At 42.7% G+C, this 19,824-nt stretch overlaps 1 protein-coding gene across 7 annotated transcripts in view; it reads left to right on the top strand.

The window, feature by feature from the left end:
* SPATS2L (spermatogenesis associated serine rich 2 like) overlaps positions 1-19,824 on the top strand; it is a 64,252-nt gene that overhangs the window by 22,785 nt on the left and 21,643 nt on the right. For 6 of the 7 annotated variants that reach the window (XM_030454439.1, XM_030454437.1, XM_030454435.1 and 3 more), the window contains 2 exons: positions 11,485-11,546; positions 18,536-18,644. In XM_030454439.1, coding sequence (XP_030310299.1) covers positions 11,508-11,546; positions 18,536-18,644 — 148 coding nt within the window. In that variant the 5' untranslated portion in view covers positions 11,485-11,507. Of the gene's footprint in view, positions 1-7,065; positions 7,077-11,484; positions 11,547-18,535; positions 18,645-19,824 lie in introns of those variants that run through there. The other variant, XM_030454440.1, reaches the window with a different exon arrangement.

Genomic DNA, 19,824 nt, shown 5'->3' on the forward strand with positions numbered 1-19,824 from the left:
GGGCACTTCTGTAATTAACTGTAGATGCATCTTGTTAACATGTAGTTTTGTGCCTTAAAATAAACAACTCTTCAAGTTTTCTGAGGTGGAATTGTCTGCCTTTATCATGAGAGTAGGCAGATAAAATGCTTTAAAATGAAAAGATAAAGGATTAGAATTATGTGATTGTCTCAGGAAACTGAAAAATTAAAAGGGAAGATCTGAAGCAGGAATGAAATCTTGGCTCACTTCTGGAAACACAATGCAGTGAATCCCTTTCCTGTCAGCATCCCTGTTCTTCCCTGTACCACTTCATTTTTCATCCCATGTGCTGCTGTCACTGAAAAGTAAATGGTAGCTGGGTGACGTAAAGAGCTCAAAAATAATTCAGAGCAGCTTTTACTGGTGGCTTTGATAAATATCAAAGTCTGAAACTGAGAGCAGGTTGAGCTCTCACTTTCTTCTGAGGAAACCATTGAGGTTAAAAGAGACTCTTGAGTTCTTGAAGTGATTCTTGACTTTCCGGATGTTGGGGCTGCTCTGTTGGTACTGCTGCCTCTCCTTCATTCCACTTGTGCTAATGTTCCAGATGCACAAGCAGATGGAAAAGCATCACAAGGACTTTGGGGAGTGCATAGCAATGTGAGATGGCCTTCAGATGTCCCACTGGATTATTCAGTCCATGCCAGCCCGTTCCAGGAGAGGCAGGACAGGCTGGGGTTTGGTTGGTCATGCAGTAGGCACAGTGAAACTGAAACTTCAGTGGCTTCATAAATTTTGTTATGCAGTTCTTCTGGTCTTTCAGTACTAAATCCCTGATTTGAATGGTTTCCTTGAATGACAGGAAAGAGTGAACAAATTAGAAAGCAGCCTATAGTGGAAGGAGGACAGAATTCTCCCCCTCCAGTGTGTTCTGAAATGGTTCATGCTGTAAAGGCTCATGATCAGAGCAAGTAGTTTTTCTTGGCCAGTGGTACCTTGCATTTTTGTTCTCTCTATGGAGCATGCATGTGGAGTAGTTTGGAAGAGTTGTACATATCTTCATCCACAGCAGCAGAGGAATAAACACCTCTGAGGGCAGGAGGGTGGAGTGTGTGTTCTGCTTGGCTGGAGGACCAAGGCACTGCCATTTGTGCCATGACTAAAAGCAGGGTGTCTCTGTGGGGACAGAGTGTTGAAAGAGACCTTGTATTTCCCCTCCAGCTGCCTGCATGGTTCAGGCAGTTTAAAAAGAGCCACAGCATTCTCTGTTTGCTGTGCTCTGATTGTGAGCAAGGTGGCCAGGCTGTTAGTGAGCAGAACCCCTGGAAAAATAATGATGGATAAAGTACAGGTCTTGGAGCAACTTTACCTATAGCAATATTACTGGTATTTGTGCATGTTTAAGGAAGACAGTGGAACTAAATCATCTCATCCTATGTGACTTATACAGTACTTATACATGGATTTTTAAATTTTTTTTATTTTTTTCCTCCTCTGTTGGAGAGAGAGGTCCAAATATTGAGCCAGTTTAGAGCCAGGTCTCTTCAGCCAGAATCCTTGGTTCTCTGGATGCCCCCAACAGATCTCTGTGTTACACACAGGATTTGCAGCTCAGATCTGCTGCCTGCAGAGCCAGCCCTGGGCATTTTGCTCTGTGGTTAAACTCCCTGGAGATGTCAATGTGTGGGAGTTCTGACTCTTTGATTTTTGTCTACAGTTAAGAAATCTATACAAGTGACTGCCAAAACTGCTCTTTGTGAATGGAAGTGATAACTTTATGCATGGTTGCATGAAAATATAGTAAAAAGAGCCTCATTTTTACTAGGGATGGCTGGAGGGGGGTGAAAGAAAGACCCTGACTGACACAGGGCTGTGCTTAGCTCTTCTGTGACTGCACAACCCACACTCACTTCCTGCTTTGATAAGCTGAACTTTACTTATCCCAAGTTTTGCTGTGATCTGGGCTCTCAGGGGAAGGATAAGTGGAGCATTCTTTTTGGTTTGGTGGGGTTTGTTTTTTTTTTTTGAGAAGCCTTATTCAGCAGATGTTTGAGAACTGTTTCAGTTATGAAGCAGTAACTCCACCCACCTCAACAAACCCCCCTGTTGGGTTGCAAAATGTCCAGCCAGCCCAGTCCATTGCCTGCCAGCTCTTACAGCCCTCAGGGTGGCAAGGGCAAGGGGAGATACTGAGAATTGGGTTGCTTGGTGTGGCAGCTCCACTGGCTGCTGCTTTGATAGTGCCTGCACACAGTATACAGGGGCTTGTAAGTACTACTCTGGTGATGCTAATTAGCAGCAACAACAGCAAAGGGGAAGAAAGACTTAATAGTCAGGGTAATTTTGAAGCTGGCATACAAAACATGATTTTTTGTGCACTTAGCTGGAACCTGCTGGTATCCTTGTTTGCCCAAGAATAGCTGGCAGAGCATCCTCTAGCAGACTGAGAGTTTAAAAAGGTAGAGCATTGCTGGTAACTGTAAATGGGAGCTTAATTTGATGCATTTGAACACTGGAGTCTGTGGAACAAATAAGAAGTTACTTTGTTCTACAAAGCTACATTAAGTATTCCTTTGCAGCAATTCTGGACAGATGCAAAGTAAAGGTCTGGCTGATGTACCACAGAGTTTATCAGTTCAGGGATTGTGGCTTTCCTCCTCCAGTGAACAAGCAAAACAGATGAGCTGAGAAATACTCTGGAGTTACCTGCCTGTGCTTTATGGTGCAACTGATCTTACCTGTCTGTGAGAAAAGTACTGTCAAAGCATTTACTTGCTTTAAAATGTTCTTCAACAGGTAAACAAAATACCTTGTTTTATTGTTACTCCATTTGCTGTTCCCAGAAGTGTTCACTTCCAATCAAGGCTGCCCTTTCCAACCTAAGAGATATCTCCTCTTTCCTCTTTCCTCTTTCCTCTTTCCTCTTTCCTCTTTCCTCTTTCCTCTTTCCTCTTTCCTCTTTCCTCTTTCCTCTTTCCTCTTTCCTCTTTCCTCTTTCCTCTTTCCTCTTTCCTCTTTCCTCTTTCCTCTTTCCTCTTTCCTCTTTCCTCTTTCCTCTTTCCTCTTTCCTCTTCCTCTTTCCTCTTCCTCTTCCCTCTTCCTCCTCCCTCTTCCCTCTTCCCTCTTCCCTCTTCCCTCTTCCCTCTTCCCTCTTCCTCTTCCCTCTTCCCTCTTCCCTCTTCCCTCTTCCCTCTTCCCTCTTCCCTCTTCCCTCTTCCCTCTTCCCTCTTCCCTCTTCCCTCTTCCCTCTTCCCTCTTCCCTCTTCCCTCTTCCCTCTTCCCTCTTCCCTCTTCCCTCTTCCCTCTTCCCTCTTCCCTCTTCCCTCTTCCCTCTTCCCTCTTCCCTCTTCCCTCTTCCCTCTTCCCTCTTCCCTCTTCCCTCTTCCTCTTCCCTCTTCCCTCTTCCCTCTTCCCTCTTCCCTCTTCCCTTCCCTCTTCCCTCTTCCCTCTTCCCTCTTCCCTCTTCCCTCTTCCCTCTTCCCTCTTCCCTCTTCCCTCTTCCCTCTTCCCTCTTCCCTCTTTCCTCTTTCCTCTTTCCTCTTTCCTCTTTCCTCTTTCCTCTTTCTCCTTGACTCCTTTTTAAAGCCCCTTGTGTGCATATCTAAGGAAGGGCCTCAGTTCTGTATATTGGGCACCACTTCACAGGTTACTGACCTTCCCAAGCAGACATGTTTTCTGGCATGCTCCTGAACACTGGGGTGAGGATGGGAGGGGAGACTGGTTAAGCTTTTGCAGCTTTTTGGCAGTACACAGCCAACACTGATTGACTGTACTTTTACTTTTAATTTTTATGTACTTTGGTAGTGTAGGTTTCAGCCGAAAAGAATAATTGGTTTATTGGTTTTTCTTTCCTCTAAAAAAGTGCTGTTCAAAGTCCAGTAAATACTGTAACAACCACTTGTTTTAATATGTAATAGCAATTAGGTTGGAGGCTTGCATGAACAATAAGTAATTATGGGTTAATTTATTTCATGCTTTTATTGTTGTTGTTTCCAGGAATATCTTTTGTTAACATAGGAAATCAATGTTTTCCTTGGGGGTAGGGAGGTGGGGGAGGAGAGGAAGGTTAGTGTTGTAAAACTGGGAATACCAAAATGCTTCCAGTGCAGTATGTGACCCTATGGTCCTGCTAACCCCAGGATGCCTGTCTTCCAGGGCATATATCAGCTCATCCTAGCAGAGGAACTTGGAAGCATTTCTTAGAATTTTTACATGCATACATTTTGTGTGTGTCTGTATACACATAAAATTTAAACTACTGCTCAGGGAAAAACTTGCATCTTCTTCAAGGACCTCCGTGGGTCGACTGGGTCTTAGAAAATGAAAGGCTGCATTTAATTGCAGTGTTTGGTTTTGGAATGTTCCCAGAGCTCTGGCAGAAGCCAGCAGCTGGTGACAGTCCCTGTAGCTCCTGGAATTCCCAGGTTACTCCAAGCTGTGTTTGCTGAGAGGCTGCCCTGCATGTGGAGCAGGGGTAACCTGGCACTTCTGAGGGCTCTGAGCTGGAGAGAAGGAAAGGATGGTGTGGGCTTCAAACACTTCACAGAAAGAAGGCTCAGAAGTGAATAGCTCCAGGACTTCCTTTGAACTTGATGCTTATTCCAAGATGATGAGAATGTCCTCTTACTATTACACTGTACCCATCTGCTGGGGGAAGTTGGATTCCTTGTCATGGTTTTATTTCTAACTGTGTCAAACCAATGGGAATCTGACCAGTTTCCAGCATTCACTTGAGTCCTCCCTCTGTGCTTCCTGCTTAGAGAAAGCCCTGGGTGTGAAGCAGCTGCACTGCTACAGTCCCCACCTCAGCAGTCCCCATGCCCCTTGGGCTGAAATAGGAGCCAAGGTAAATGACTTCCAATGACTCAAGCACCTGCAAGGATGACTTTGGAACATAATACCTGGCTTGTAGAAACTGGAAGCCAGCCTTTCTTTTTACATTTTTAAGTTTTACAGGGGATTCAAGCAAATGCAGGATTTGAATAGATTGTATTCTGCCATTTCACTGCTCTCTGCTCCTTACGTTTGGCAAGATTCCTTCAGGTGCTTGGGGAAGAGCAAGATGTTGATGTTTGTTTTGGCAAACGTTGCTGTGGGAAGTGAGGTTTCTCAGTCTGAAATCCTCCAGCAGTTCCCACATTCCTCCCTGCAGTTCCCACATCCCTTCTTCCTGTGTAGCAGAGAGAACACTGGAATGGCCATGTAGCTCTGAACTCAGCTCTGCTAGTGAGACCTGTGTAGTAAACCTGGGTCATCTCCAGCTTATGCAGAATCAGAGTGAAAGGTGAAAATACTTAGAGTATTTCTCAGTGTTTAGAATGCTTTTTTTTTTTTTTAAACAATTTTGTGCTTATTATTTTCAAATTTGTTTTACTTAAAGTATAATTATTTTATAAAGCATTTTATTACACTTGTTTTGTCCACCCACTGAACTGATTAGAGTGTGTTCTTAGAACATTCCAAGTTAATTGAACTTCTGGTGTTCAGTATTTAGGAAAGACTGGAATAGCTTTTCTATAGTAGGATATTTCATGACTTCATAAGGTTTGGACACCTCTTCATCAGGGTGGGAGACTGATCTGCCTTGTAGCTTTACCTCTGTTTTTGCCAGCAGTATGACATAATGTTTTGTTTTTAATTCATGATATAATTAGAACTACCATGATTGATTTTCAGTGCAATTTAATGCAAGCTTATCAAACAACAGAAAAAGGAGGGTGAAGAGTAATGAGAACTTTACAGATCTGGACTTGTAGCTGTTTGCCCACCAGACAAAGATGTTGGGGATCACTCCTCCTAAGCTCACTGCCACCCTAGGGTAGCTGACTGCCATTCCCTGCAGTCAGTAAATGGATTGGAATAGGCCCCACAAAATGAGTTTCTTTGGGTATTTGTATGTGAGGATTTTTAAGGCACTGGTGCTGAACGTGAGGTAAGGAACCAAAGATTTTTATGGCTGGAAGCCAAGGAGCCATCAAGGGAAGGAGCAGTGTTCATACTGCATGGAAACAAGTAACTGTTTACAGACTGTTAAATAGAGAAGGTGACTGCTGGTGTAAGGTTGTATGTGTATAGCTAGGGAATGTGTGTGTGTGTGTGTGTGTGTGTGTGTGAGAAAAAGCAGTGTTCCACTAAGGGAGTGAGGTGGTTGTAGTGAAATTTAATGATGCTGTGATGATTCCTTGGCAGACAGTAAAAAATGGGTGCATATCTAAACACCTTATTGTACCTTGGCTCCCAGGTTGTCACAGAGCAGCTCAGTGGAAGCAGCATTTCTGAGGAGCTGTATGTGTCTGCCTGTATCAGGAGTTACAGAGCATCTGGTACAACAAGGGGATGGTGCTCTACACAGAGCTCAGGTGTGTCCCCTTCTGCAGCTCCACTCTTCGTTCCCATCATTTGCTGTGGTTAATACAGAGCCAAGCATCCTGCTGTGGCACTGCCACGAGGTCACAGTGTGACTGGGGTACCTGCTCAGAACCATTCCTGCCTGTGGCAGAAATCTGAGGACAGGCTTCAAGGCATGGTGACCCAGGTGCTAAGGGCTGTCCTTCCTTTCATATCCCACTCTCACCTCTGTCCCTTTTCTCTTTATGGAACATTGGTCCATGACTGCTCAGGTGTGGGTTTCACAGTGTTAAACAACAAGCTGAATTCCTGATGTGCCATGGCATATTTTCCAAGCTTGTTTTCAGGGCTGGAGTACCTCTGAGCCATCTGCTGCTTGCTCAGACTGTAATGTCAGTCATTTCAGAAATGCTCAGGCAGTAGGTGGTAAACAATGGGAAGCACAAGCCTCTTTCCTAGAGGAATCCAGACCTACATGTGGAATCAATGAGGTTTTATTTCCTGCATCCTCCTCCCAGCTCTGCAGGTTCCAGGCAGAGTGTGGTGACCATCAGGGAATCTGAGTCCATCAGCTGGGCAGAGCAGAGCAGAGCCAGCAGGTGCCTTCTGGGGCTGAGACAAGCATGCCCAGGGAGGGGATGGTCCTCTGAGTGGCCCTGCAAATGGAGAATATTCTGGAATGTGTGTGCACTCAGGTACCTAAGTTTGTGCATGCACTGAAGGAAAAGGGTACCAAAGACCTCGGATATCATCAAACATTCCCAGAGGTGTTTAACTCATCTCCAACTTCTGCAAACCAGGAGACACAAAATGATAGCGTGTACCATTTGTGGATGTAAGCTTTAGAAAGGCATAAAGCAGCACTGGAAAAATAGCAGTTTTGTGTTAGTTACACTTTATTGGTTTTACTAAGTATGTTCATTGATAATGAACATAAACAGAACCAGTGTCAGGAGCATCCAGGACACAGAAGTCTGAAAGGACAACTAGGAGGGCACTTGTTAATACTTAATGCTTTAGATGGTTTTGACATTGATTATGTTTATACATCCACTTTTAATTATTATATTTAGACACTAGACTACAGCAAAGAGAAGTGTCTAAATCTCCAGCTGTCTCCATCAGTTTTGCACCACCTTGGCAGGGATTTCTGCATAACTAGGGGCACAGATTTTTAACATGAACAATCATACACACGCCTTTTGGCCTTCAACCTAATAAGGTAATTTTTTCTGCTGCTTTTTAAATAAAATCTGAGTGACAAGTAAGAGAATTCCTCTCTGAAACACTTGAATTTTGGAATCATACCCTGGCAGTTTTGTCAGTTAAATGTTAACTTAAAACCACATCAGAAAAGCATGTTCATCCCAGCTTCATCTGCAGCTCTCTGCTGGCATCTCTCTAAAATAAAAGTCAAATGTGGACTGGAGGCCTTGTGTCTCTAATGCTGCTGGTTTTCTCTCTGCTTAGGCCATGTGGAAGTGTAATACAACACACATGGATAGAGAGGAATCCCATTTTAAAATGCCACCTAAGTCTGTAGAGGAAGGAGAAGTGCAGAAGATGAAAGCACAGTGCAGGCTGCTGTAGTCCCATTAGATCCTTAGCATTTACATTTTATTTTTTTGAAGCTGGCTCTGAAATTATGATTGCTTTGTTCTGCTCATACCTTGTGTGTTGGGTTTTTGGAGCTGGGGGATTTTGACTAAACCATGTGGAATGCCTAAATAATCCTTAATTAAAAGTAAAAAAAAAACCCAATCCACATTCTAGTGTTGATCTGCTTTATGAATGTGCTTCAGTGACAAATGTGTAAACTCCAGTTCTGTGCTAACAGTGAAAGCTTCCTCTGAGACTGAGTGTGTACTGAGTTGTGCTTATTAAGCCTGTAAGTGTAGCAGTGGTAGGGCCAGGGAGCTGTTGTGTTGCTGTATGGTCACCCAAAGTGGCTGTAGCTATGGCTACAACTGACTTAGCAAAGGGAAGAGAGGGCAGTGTGAAAGAACCTGGCAGAGAGGTTTTTGGGGGTTCTGTGTGAAACTTTGATAAGGTTACTTGTGGGATACTTGAAAGAAGTGAGCACAGTGGAAGGAAGTTAGGGCTGAGTTAGTGCAAGGTGCAGCAGGTGACTGCAGAAGCATTGGCAAGGAGCAGGTCAGACCTGGGATTCCTGCTGTGCTGGAGCAGTTGGGAGCATTAGGAAAGGAAAGGAAAGAGTTGCAGGTGGGCAGATTAAATTTGTCAATTTTTGAATGCTGGTGACAGATGTGAAATCCTTCCAGTGCTGGAATATTCTGTGCTGCTGCATGGGGAATTTTCTGTTCCCTGTTGTCAAAGGTGAGTTGTATCTACGGTTGTCAGATCTAGGGGAACAGGTGGTACACACCATCTGATAGAGCTTACTGCTGGGGTATTTGCACAAATCTTATCTTTCTGGCAGTATGTGCCCTTTCATACACTCCTTTATTCCTCTGTTTGTTTGGTTTTTTTGCAATGAGTTTTTTTTTCATTTTGTTGGAGGGGAGCGTGTTTCTTTTTTTGATACTCTTTTGAAGTCTGAACTATAAATGCATCAAGTGGCAATTGCCAGGTCTCACAGCAAAGGTTGGACACAGACTTGATCTTGTGACTCTTGTGGTGCAGGCAGTCCTGCATCACACACGTGGGGTGTGAAATGGAGTGTTTGGCAGCTTCACCCCAAGGCCTGGCTGGCTGGAAGGTGTGAGCTGAATGCTTGTGGGGATGGAAGGAGTGGAAGGGTGGCAAGTGTTCTCTGGAGGTTAAATGCAGCAGCAGTGGGACTTCAGAGCTGCATGAAGACAGAAAAGGAAATTCTGTAAAGGCTGAGTGAGCACCCACATGCTGTGGCTGTGACCAGCAAGCCCTGACAAACTTAGTGGTGAAAGGCTGTTCCTGTCTGCCCTGCTGGACACTGCTGCTTTCCCTGGGATCAGCAGGACAGAGCTCAGTTCCTGTTAGCTCAGACATGTGTAGGGTGATGTGGATGGCTTCATTTGTAAGGAAGTAAGACTCTGCCAGACTTAATCCAATCATCTCTGCAGCATTCCCTTGAAGTGCCTCTGCTATGTTTCTCTTTGTTGTATGGAAATGCTTCATTTCACAGAGCAAGTGAAATGTCTCCTTCAGATGTGTGTTAATGGGTAGAGAAATAACAACCTTCCCTCAGTGTTTGAGGTCAGGATGTAGCCAGCAACTGAGTAATCATCTCTTTCCAGGTAATGCGTTTGGAAATTGGTATCAGAAATTAATGATCCATTTCTATAAGGGATTCTTAAGGTTTTTTTTTTCTTTCTCATTCCTTTTTCATGAAGTCCTGCCATTCTGACATGCAGTGACATTCCACAAGCAGGAAATGGGGAGAAAGGCAAAGCATGTAAGCTGCCATTCAAGCTGAGAAGCTCTCATATGCAGTGTGCTTGGTGTATCTTAAATATATTGCTTATGTTAACTTACTCTGAGCCACTGCAGGAAAGCCTCTGTTAAAGCTCTCTCTCCAAAGGTGGTGCATGCTGTTAGTGCCAGGGAAAGCAGTGTTCTCCCCTGACTCTCAGCAGCTTCAAGACTCACTTGAGGGCTGTATTCTGATGTTCCAGAGCTCAGGAGCTTCTCTAAAGTACTCACATTTAGACCCGAGGCTGGAGCTAAGACTTCTGAATTCCATGGGACTGTATTGTTCATAAATTATTCACATGCTATAAGCTTTTGTCAGAGGATTAGAAATGCAGTAATTGTTAAGTATGGAGATTAAAATATCAGAGAAAAAAGCCCAGTTAATTCAATAAATCAGTTTGTGCTACAGTGAGAAAGTGAAATTGATTAGCTATTGAGTATAGCCATAAAGGATATTTTTTTTTTAATAGTGCTACACTGACATTTTCTTTTTAATATCTCAGTTGTACTTTATGTAACAAGCAGTGCTGGACCCAGTTATATAAATGAGCAAGTGTTTTATGCAGGTTATTTAAATTATCTGTCCTTGAGAAGGTGACTGACAAATAGCTCCAGCTCAGCTTTAGTATCTTCAGTTTGACAGCTGTAATATGCACATTAAGGAGTCTGAAGTGTAGAGAATGAGTCCATTTGTAAAAGGTGGTGTCTTCTTAGTTCTTCATCTTAAAAGGATGGAGGAAATGAGAGGACTAAAGAGACAAACAGTGGGGATGTTTTGTGTGGCTTGCCAAGTCTTCCTGAAATAGCTTGCAGTTGCAAGTTAGCTGAATCAGCACCACATTCATCAGTGGAAGATTGTAATCATAATTATACCTGGAGCACACAGTGAAGAGGAGACAAGTCAGATCTGGCAAGGCTTTGTATGTAGTTTTTATGTCTGGTTTTTAACTGAATCAGAGCATTTCTACAAAGAGTAAATCTGGCTGCATGCTGTAGTGAGGTTTAATCAGCAAATTGCAATTACATTTGGAGAATTATTTAGCCAGTATCTTTGAAGCAACCTTCCCTGTATTAACTTTTCATCATGTGGTACAGTGTCTCTCACCCAGACACATCACTGGAAATAAAAAATATATTACAGGGTTTCTTAATAACATGCAAATTCTATTCATGTGCTTGAGTATTTAGAGAAAACTTGGAGATTTAACTCCACAGCCCCTGTTAGTTTCAGCAGGAGCCATGTGATTAATTCCTCTGAATTAGGTTTTTTTTTTTAGAGGGAAAAAACCATCTCATGTAGCACTTGTCAGACTAACCTGGCATATTTAGCTGCTTTTTAAGAAAGGATCTTCAAACGAATTTCCTGGCAAAAATTGAGGTTGGTGTTGAATGACAAAGGAGGAGATATTGAGTTCATCTAAGGTATTCTTCCTTTTTAAAGCCTCAAAGGTATCAAGTAATAATGCACAGGGTCTAGAAGACATGGCTGGGAGAAGCCAAGGTTCCCCTTCTTTGCAGTTTCATGGCTGTGAGGCATTTTTGAAATGTTTTTTGCAGAAGTACTCTGGGAGAAGTATGAAATTTGGACTAACTTTAGTTTTTGGCAAGAATAAGCAGTGCTATGCAGGACATAAAGTGTTCTTGTTTCTCTAATGCTTATAGGTAAATACCTGCAACTTGGTCTTCATAGGCTGAGCTTTGGCAGGTTGGGGTTAAAGCCTCCAGATGAATCACTTTGGTTTTGTTCTTTTCCTCCTTTCACAGACAATATTCTCACCTGAAGAGAGATGGCAGAAATCAATTCTCCTGTAAATATCAAGGAAAAGGTAAGTTCAAGGAACAGTGCAAACCAAAGTGATATTTGCATATATATTTCCTCTGTGCTCCTTCAAACACTGTTCACATACTTAACTTTAATAGGCTTTGACTCTGTCCATAAAGTTAAGTACACAGGCAGATATTGATAAGATTAGTACATTAATCTTGGTTGATCAGAAACATTTTTGCTTTTCTGCAAAGAAACAGTGCTTTGTCAGAGAGACTTCTCCTATTCCTTTGTGATTCCTGTGCAATGCTTAAGCTGTGGAGAACAGCACTTTGTGATCATTGCTGCTGTCCATAATGTAGAAAGAAGAAACATGCCCTTCAGAAAATAGCATTTTCTGACCAAAAATGTCATGCCTGTACTACTTAGAGGCAATTCCTAAAATTACAGGTCTTGAAAAAAGTAGAGGGTTTTTTCCCCTATATAAGTACCTCGGCTTTTAACTGCATTCTGTATGTCCTCTCTGTTTCTTGGCTGGTGTTAGGGCCTTGTCACCTTCTCAGGAGGGGAAAAGGAGCTAATGAGCATGCAGATCTGAGGTAATCAAGAGATCTTTTGTGACTCCCAGCAGGCAGGTTGTGAAGAGACAACCTAACCCAGAGATACTCCCCATCCAGTTAGTCAGAATCTAAATCAGTGAGCCCAGGTTTGTCGAGGAATCTGTGACAAGTTGATTAGGCCCATTCCCTTATGAAATATGCACAAGGTGGAAGGATCAAGACTGGTGAAATATCAAGGGAATGCAGAGCAGTAAGGGCAGAGTGAACCTGAGAAATGGAGACATATTGTTCCCTAAGTCCTGCCTGTGGTACATGACACCTCCTGCAGGGCAGCAGGCATGGGAAATACTTTCTTCTCTCTAAGCCAATCTATGGAAGGGAAAAGAAGGAAATCTTGGGTGTGATTCCTTGGATTACCACTTCTCCTGAGATGATGGAAAATATCAATCAGCAGCAGCAGATTTGTCTGGCTTCAGTTTTGTAGTGTGGAACTGAAGTTTTGCAATGAAGCAGACTGATAACAAGGAAAAAACCAAAACATTTGGGATGAATGTGTGCAAGATAGTGTAGATGTGGCTTTCCACTCCATTAAGACCCTACCCCTAATCTGTGATTGTAAGAGAATACTACTGCAGTTCTGATGCTTGTATAATTCATTCTTGGTGTTTCAGCTGAAATAGTTCATGAAGTCAGTAGGTTAAACGTTGTATTTCATATCTGAGAGCTTTTTGTTTCCCCCTCCCTGAGAGATTTACATAAATGTTGGCCAGGGCTGTCATGCAGGCTCATGGACATCTCCAGAGCTGGCAGAGGTTCCTGCAGCTGTGTTACTCTTCTGGGGAGCCAGGGCTGTTCTGATTACCGTATTTTCATGCTTATAGCCCACATTTTCTGGAATAACACAGGCTCTGCATCCCAGCAGCCACAAGGGTCATTGCATGCCTGCATAGCTGATACAAGGAGAAGTTTACTGTCAGGCTCTGTCTCAGAATGATTCCCTCCACCCTGACCCTTTCAGTCCTCTTCCTTCACTGTGCCACTCTCCCTCTGGATAAAAGTGCAGGATAACTGAGGACTTGTTTTCTAGTGCCAGGGCTTTCAGAGACTGAGAGTTATGCATAGTTCAGATCACATGCACACAAGTTCACTGACTTAAGGGATAAAATGGGCCAAACTCTTTGGTTTAAATCCAAAATAATTCCATAAAATTAATGGAGGTATTCAAGCATTAAGCTAGTACATCACCAGAAGAGGTGCAGAGATTCTGAATGGCATGTTATCCCAAAGCAGCAGCAATTGGAGTGAGGAATACAAGCAATACTTGTTGTCTCCTGCAACAATTAGAGCTTCTTCATTTAACAAAAGGAGAGTGAATACCTGGCACTCCCTGGGACAGTCGTTCAGCTCTGGCTTGTGATTCTGGTCTTGACCCAGAAAAGTATTGAAGTGGTTCAAACCTCAGGAATTGCTGTTGGGCCTATAAATGTATTTATTCCTATATCTGGTTTTGTTGTGTGTCTAAACGTGTTTGGAAAAGTGAGATTTGGTGTCATTTGGGATGAGCAAAATGCTCATTCAGATCAAAATTCTTCTTCTGGAATTCTGTTAGGAGTAAAGTTTTGATGAAGTTCTCCTGAAAGGTTTACTTTTTCATTTGTCATTTCAAATGCCAGAGCTGCTGGAGCAGTTGGGCAGGTTTGTTCCCTAAACTGCAAGGAAGAAATACTATTATTCAGATGTTTTTCAGTGGGGGTGTTTCAGTTTTGTTTACATTACACCATAACAGGGGTTTTCAGAAGTGATAGCGTGTGAGGAAAGAGTAGGATTCATGCAGAAGGAATGGAAGTAGTATATAAATTTAAAATCATACATTACAAAAGCAGATAGCTTCCAGTCTGTGATTTCACTGGGTCATCTTAAAGTTGAACTTTGCAGCTGCTCCTTGGTCATGTGTTTAAGTAGATGAAGTAAGTCCAAAGACCAGCAAAGTTATCTAAATATGCTTGTGTGTTGCTTGATGAGCCATTTAACTTGGGTGAAGGTTATTATAGGTTCAGGTCTCTGAATAGTGCTGTCATTATTCAAGCAGAACAGTTCTTACTGAGCCAAACTTTTTAATGTGTTCTTTCAGAATTCCTGGAATGTCTGATTTTTCCATTTCATGAGTTTAAAAATTTGGAGGGCAGAGGCAACTTGATAGATCCCTGGTGACTGCCTGAAGTAGTTTACTGCAGGAAGTAGGCTGTGTTTTTTAGGGATAAATGATCTGAAGGTATCTGTGTGGTGAAACCTATGTGTGGTGGAGAGAGGCACAGACCTGATAAAAGCTGTGATGCTGCTGAAGGGGAAAGTTGACAACACTTGTTCAGAGTATCAAAATGAACTTAGTTACTAAAGCTTCTGGAAAAATGAGTCCAACATAGGAAACAGATTCTTAATGCAGCAAAGTCGAGCTGTATATTTGTGTAGGTGTTTTCAAAACCTTAAACTCTGACATGAAGTGTTTTAAAAATGCATTTTCCTGCTTCATGTAGCCAGGACCTCTGCTAGTGCTCAATTCCTGGAGGACAGAAAGCAGCAGTGTGCAGACAGCCCTCCTGCCCTGCTCCTCCTGCAGGATTTGGGGCAGCCCCAGCTAGAGGTACAGCCTGCTTGGGCATGGCCTTCTCTACTACCTGTCCTCAGCTCCTGAGGGTATAGTCAGGGGATATGTGTACTTAAAGAGTTGTTACTGGTGTGCAGTAAAAATGCAGTAGGAAAATGTCTGTATTCTTTGATAATTAATTTGGCTCCTAACTTAGAGAAAAGTAAGGAAGAATATTTCTGAGTAAGTAACCATAACAGTAACATGGTTCAAGGGGATTAGAGCAGCTGTGTTCAGGGGTTTCAGAACAGCCATAAGCTTTCAGCAAAGAAGTTTAATTTGTCACAATGTCAGAAATACATAAACAAATTCTCTGAGCCCCGGATATGTTCCTTATTCACCAGAAACATCCTCTTTGAGATGATGCCAAGGGGGAGCAGATGGAGCAGAGCAGCAAACAGGCAGCGATTGATTCCATGTTATTCCAGTTGCCTGGGAACCATTTGAAACTTGATGGAGAACCTAAAGGGCTGGGATAAATACACAGCAGGGGCAGCTGGGTGCTGGGTGCAGAGCAGGTCATCTGCTGTCATAGCTTTCAGACAGGCTGCATTTTGGTCTGAGCTGGACTTAACAAGAAATCACATGGGATGGGTGTTCATGAGACCTCAGATTTTGTCTTCCTCTCCTGTGTGCCACACTCCTCAGAAGTCACATGTTACTGATTTTGCTTTTTTTTTTTCTTTCCCCCAGCTGAGCCAAAATTCTGACCAAGGAGGTTGCCTATAGTTGAACAGTAATCCTCAGAAAAATAGCTAAATGTGTCTGACCACACCTTGGGAATTTTATTTTGGGGAGAAACAGCTGCTCTGAGGGGACTTGGAACCTTTCTTTGGTTTCAGTATCCCCTCTGGGCAGTCCTTGACCATTTGTGTAAGAGACTGATAAAAGCACTCTCATGACTGGAATTCTGGTCCTGATGAGCACAGGCTGGCTCAAATTGCAGCAACTTTAACAGAGTTTAAACAAGCATTTCAAGCTAAGTGTGTGCTCTAAACTTCAGCTCAGAAAAGGGCTTAAAAGTCTTCTAAACTTGGCAGTGGCTTCAGCCTTATCCAGAAGAGCAGGTGGGAATTAGGTGCACACCTGTGGCACAGGTCTCTGGATCGTGGGTGCAAATGGTGGTGGGTTCTGCCTCCCAGGTTCTTGAGCACACAGGGTTGTTTTCAAGGTGATAGATCTATGATTCTTTTAAAGTAGGTTCTGTGAGCTGACATTCTGAGCAAGTCATCTTGGCAGTAAACAGAGAAGTGTGCTTCCTGGTCAGGCTGCAGGAGGAGAGCCCAGGAATGTGACTTCTGTCAGGGACAGCCTCTCAGCTGTGGCTCAGAGGTATGTTACTGAGTGCTCTTCCTGTTCTGGAATCCTTGTCTAGCATCCAGATGATGACAGAAGCTCACTGGGATTCTACACTGGATGAAGATGGGATGATTCACAAAATCATTAAAATAGTTGACTTCCCTGCAGTCTGTCTGGTAGTGTTCTTCCTGTGATCAGGTTTCAGTGAGTAGGGGAAAAAAATGTTTTCTCCCACATACACAATAATAAATCTACTCCAGCAGACTACTGTGAGTTTGTTCTTGCAGGCTGTTAGGTATTAGCACAGCATCACTGCATGTGAGGGGGCTCTTGTACTGTAGGATGTTAAGGGGTTTTCAATGAATCTGTTGGTGAGATGTTGTACAGCACTGCATTATCCCAGTTCCATGATCTGTTTCTTACCTGTTTGGGAAGATGGGCAGCTTTGTAGAGACACAAAGTTGTAGCTCTCCTGGGTATCACAGGATGCATACACAAGGGAAGCAGATGAAGAAAGTGTGAGCAACTCCTGATCTGGAATATACCAAGTCCTGGATGCTTTACTTTGCAATCTGATGTTCTATTCCTGAGGAATGTTTTCCTGAAACATTCTATTCTTTTTAATTTTCTAATTGAAAGATAAACAAGTCTGTATTTTCTACAAGAGTCAAAAAAGGATATTGTTGGATTTTGGCAGTAGAACCTTTGAGCTATGCATAACGTTCATTCATGTTCCCTAAATCGAATCCAACTAAAATGGGACTGTTTCCACAGTGTTGGTCATGTGCTTAATTTCTTTTCTTTACATTGACAAATATTCTTCCTAATATGATAATTTGGCTTTCTTTTGGGTTCGACTAGAATGTTTCCATAACCTTTTTGTATTTAATCATAATATTAGTGGGATGAAGCACAGTTTAGCTTTTAATTCTGATTTTTCTATTAATCAATAAGTTCTTAACAAAGACCATACATTGCAAACAGGCTTCAGTAGATTCTGTAGTCTGAAACAGTCTGGTCAGATTCTTGTGTGGCAGTGTTCTCCACCCCACAGATGTTCTTCTTAATGTCTGGTAGAAGTTTCCAAACTACAGTGTGTGGCGAGTTGCCTGACCCATCCTGTGGTCTTGGCCTCACTTTGGTGTTTCCAGATGCTTCCTGAGGCTTCCAGACCTTTCACAGCAAAGAAGGCCCTGGAAGCCATGTGAAATCCCATGCTTACATTTAAAAATATTGGTCAGAATACACAAGATAGTTCCTTCTCCTCTTTTTCCCGTAAGCAGTTGCCACAAGATTATGCAAGTCTGAGGAGGCAGGGAGATGATCCACATGATTATGAAAGAAGAGGGAAGTTTTTTTGAGGATATGAAGATGTAATCCACATGGTGGGAATGTTTGGCAACCATCAGCTTGAACATAAACTGGACTGCAGCTTATGGCCTGCCCTGCCCTGGTGTCTTTCCCAGGTCAGCTCATACTTGTGAATTAATAGAATGCCTGTGCCCACAATCAGAAGATGAATAAAACTACTTTTTTCTGGGCTTTCTCTGCACATCCTGTTGGTTTGGGGTGGTTAGTACTGAATGCCTACAGTGCATTGAGGGCAACACTTGCTTGGGTTTTTTTTCCAAGTACTGCCACAAGCTTTCCTTAGTTTTGCTAATTAGAGTTAACTAAGTTTTGATTTTGGCAGTACCTAGTAAGGCTTGTCTAGCATTGAAACAGTATAGTAATTGTCATGTAACTCTTTACTTTCTGCTGTATTAAATGGGCATGAGAAAGTAAATCATCAACATGATGCCAGTAGGAATATTTTATTTGAACCTCATGAGTTGAATTACCACTTGATATAAATGGATGCTGAAGGCAGCACAAATGCTGTGAAATTGATGTGTGGGATGCCAGAATCATCTGTGGGGTAACACCTCATCCATCAGCAGAGCTTCCTGGAGGAAGCATTTGGCTTCCCATGTCCTTTGTTCAGAATTTGGTTACACGAGCTTCCTGGTGACATAAATATGGAACAGAAAACTGAAATCGTGCTGAGCAGCTACTAGAGCTTTTTAACATTATACTGTTTTCTTTTGGCCTGTGACTATTTTTGGGACACAGGACTGTTTTTCAGGTGTCAGAAAACCACCAGCCCTGACTGATGTACTGATACACACCAGTCTTGTTGAAATAGTTGTGTACTCTGTAAGTTTGTGCAGGCAGTGAGTTTTCTCAAGTTAGATGGCAGTAAACAGAACATTTAGGAAAGAAGCATGAGGCTGAACTCTGTCAGTTCAGTTGTTCTGAACTGGTTCTCCCACTGTGACTGAGGGCAGGATTTGGTTCCAGGCTTACTTGCTACCAGCTCTCTGATTTGGTCTCTTGAAGAAACTGTTGTTATTTGCACAGGCCAGGTGAGGAGGATGTGTACTTGTCAGCAGGTTGTGTGCCACAGGCATTTGTGTAACCATGGCCCAGAGGTACCTTGGTGTCTGAAGGAGCAGGATGATCCATGTGCCATTTTGCTTCCTTTTTTTCCCTTTTTTTCCCTTGCAGATCAACGCGATCCGATCAGTGGTTCCGAACAAAAGCAATAATGAGATAGTTCTGGTGCTGCAGCAGTTTGATAACAATGTGGACAAGGCTGTTCAAGCCTTCATGGATGGTGAGTACAGTGGACTTTTTTCACCAAGGCAGGAGGGATTCAGTTGGTTGCTAAAGCATTTATTGTCCCCAGTGCCTCAGAATGCATTCTGATGTTTTGTTGAAATTCAGGTGATTGTGATGCTTAGGAAGTTAATTTTTAAAAATAATTGGTCCTCCTGTCTGCATCTTTTCTTCTCCACAGTATCCTTGGCATGGCTGTTGATCCAGTCTATCCAACTTTGCCAATTTTTGGTGCTATTCTTGTTGCAGATCTTTTTTCTGCATAGAAGTTAATGCCCCTTGAAGTAACTGTGTCAGAATAGGATTCACTGTTAAAGACACAGTAACTAATAGGAATCTGGGCTAGTTCTCAAGCAGCTAACTAGGTCCCAAAAGCCCTAAACTGGATGCATACACTGACATTCAAACCTCAATCTGAATTTTGCAAATATCCTTGACATTTATCATGGCTGAACCAAGAGTCCATTGAAAGTTTGAGCTCTTCTAAATCTGGATCCGAGTTTGTATCTTGCATCAAGAGACCACCTCTAATGAAAGGTCACTTGTATTTAATTAACACTTTCCTGATAAATATGTAATGGCAAGTACTGTGAACTTTCATTGAAGTCTGTAAGAAACCCTTTGTAGGAATAATAGGATACCATGAGCAAATCCTCTCACAAATCTTTGTAGCTTGGGGCTGCTTAAAGGATACTAGAAGCTTAGTGGTCTCAGAAGCCCTGCATGTCTTAAAAAGCCTCAGAATGTTGATTTGCTATCTCACCAGGTTGCTTAATTTGTATCTACTTTACTTCTACTTTACTTTGGTTTGGATTAGTTTTCAAAAAGCATCCTGGTGTATGAGGAATTGCTTACCAACATGCAAAAGCAGATGCAAGCCAAGAGGGCTGGTTATAAACACATCAGAATTGTTCTGTCAGATCTGTGTGGTGCCTCTGCATTCAGGCATCTGCATGGAAAGTTAGATCCTGATGGATGTATGGAGATGGGAGTTTGTGCACACCCAGAGAAAGGCAAATGGGATGCATCTAATTAATAACAGTTCTGTTCTTTGAACTTTACCAGTTTATTAGCACAGTCATTTGAAAACAGCCCATCTTTGTTACTGTCTGGAGCAGGGTGAGAAGAGAGGTGTCCATTCAGCTGCCACAGGGGGTATGATGACTTTGGGGAGCTTT

Source organism: Calypte anna, chromosome 7, assembly GCF_003957555.1.
Source record: "Calypte anna isolate BGI_N300 chromosome 7, bCalAnn1_v1.p, whole genome shotgun sequence".
NCBI lineage: Eukaryota > Metazoa > Chordata > Aves > Apodiformes > Trochilidae > Calypte > Calypte anna.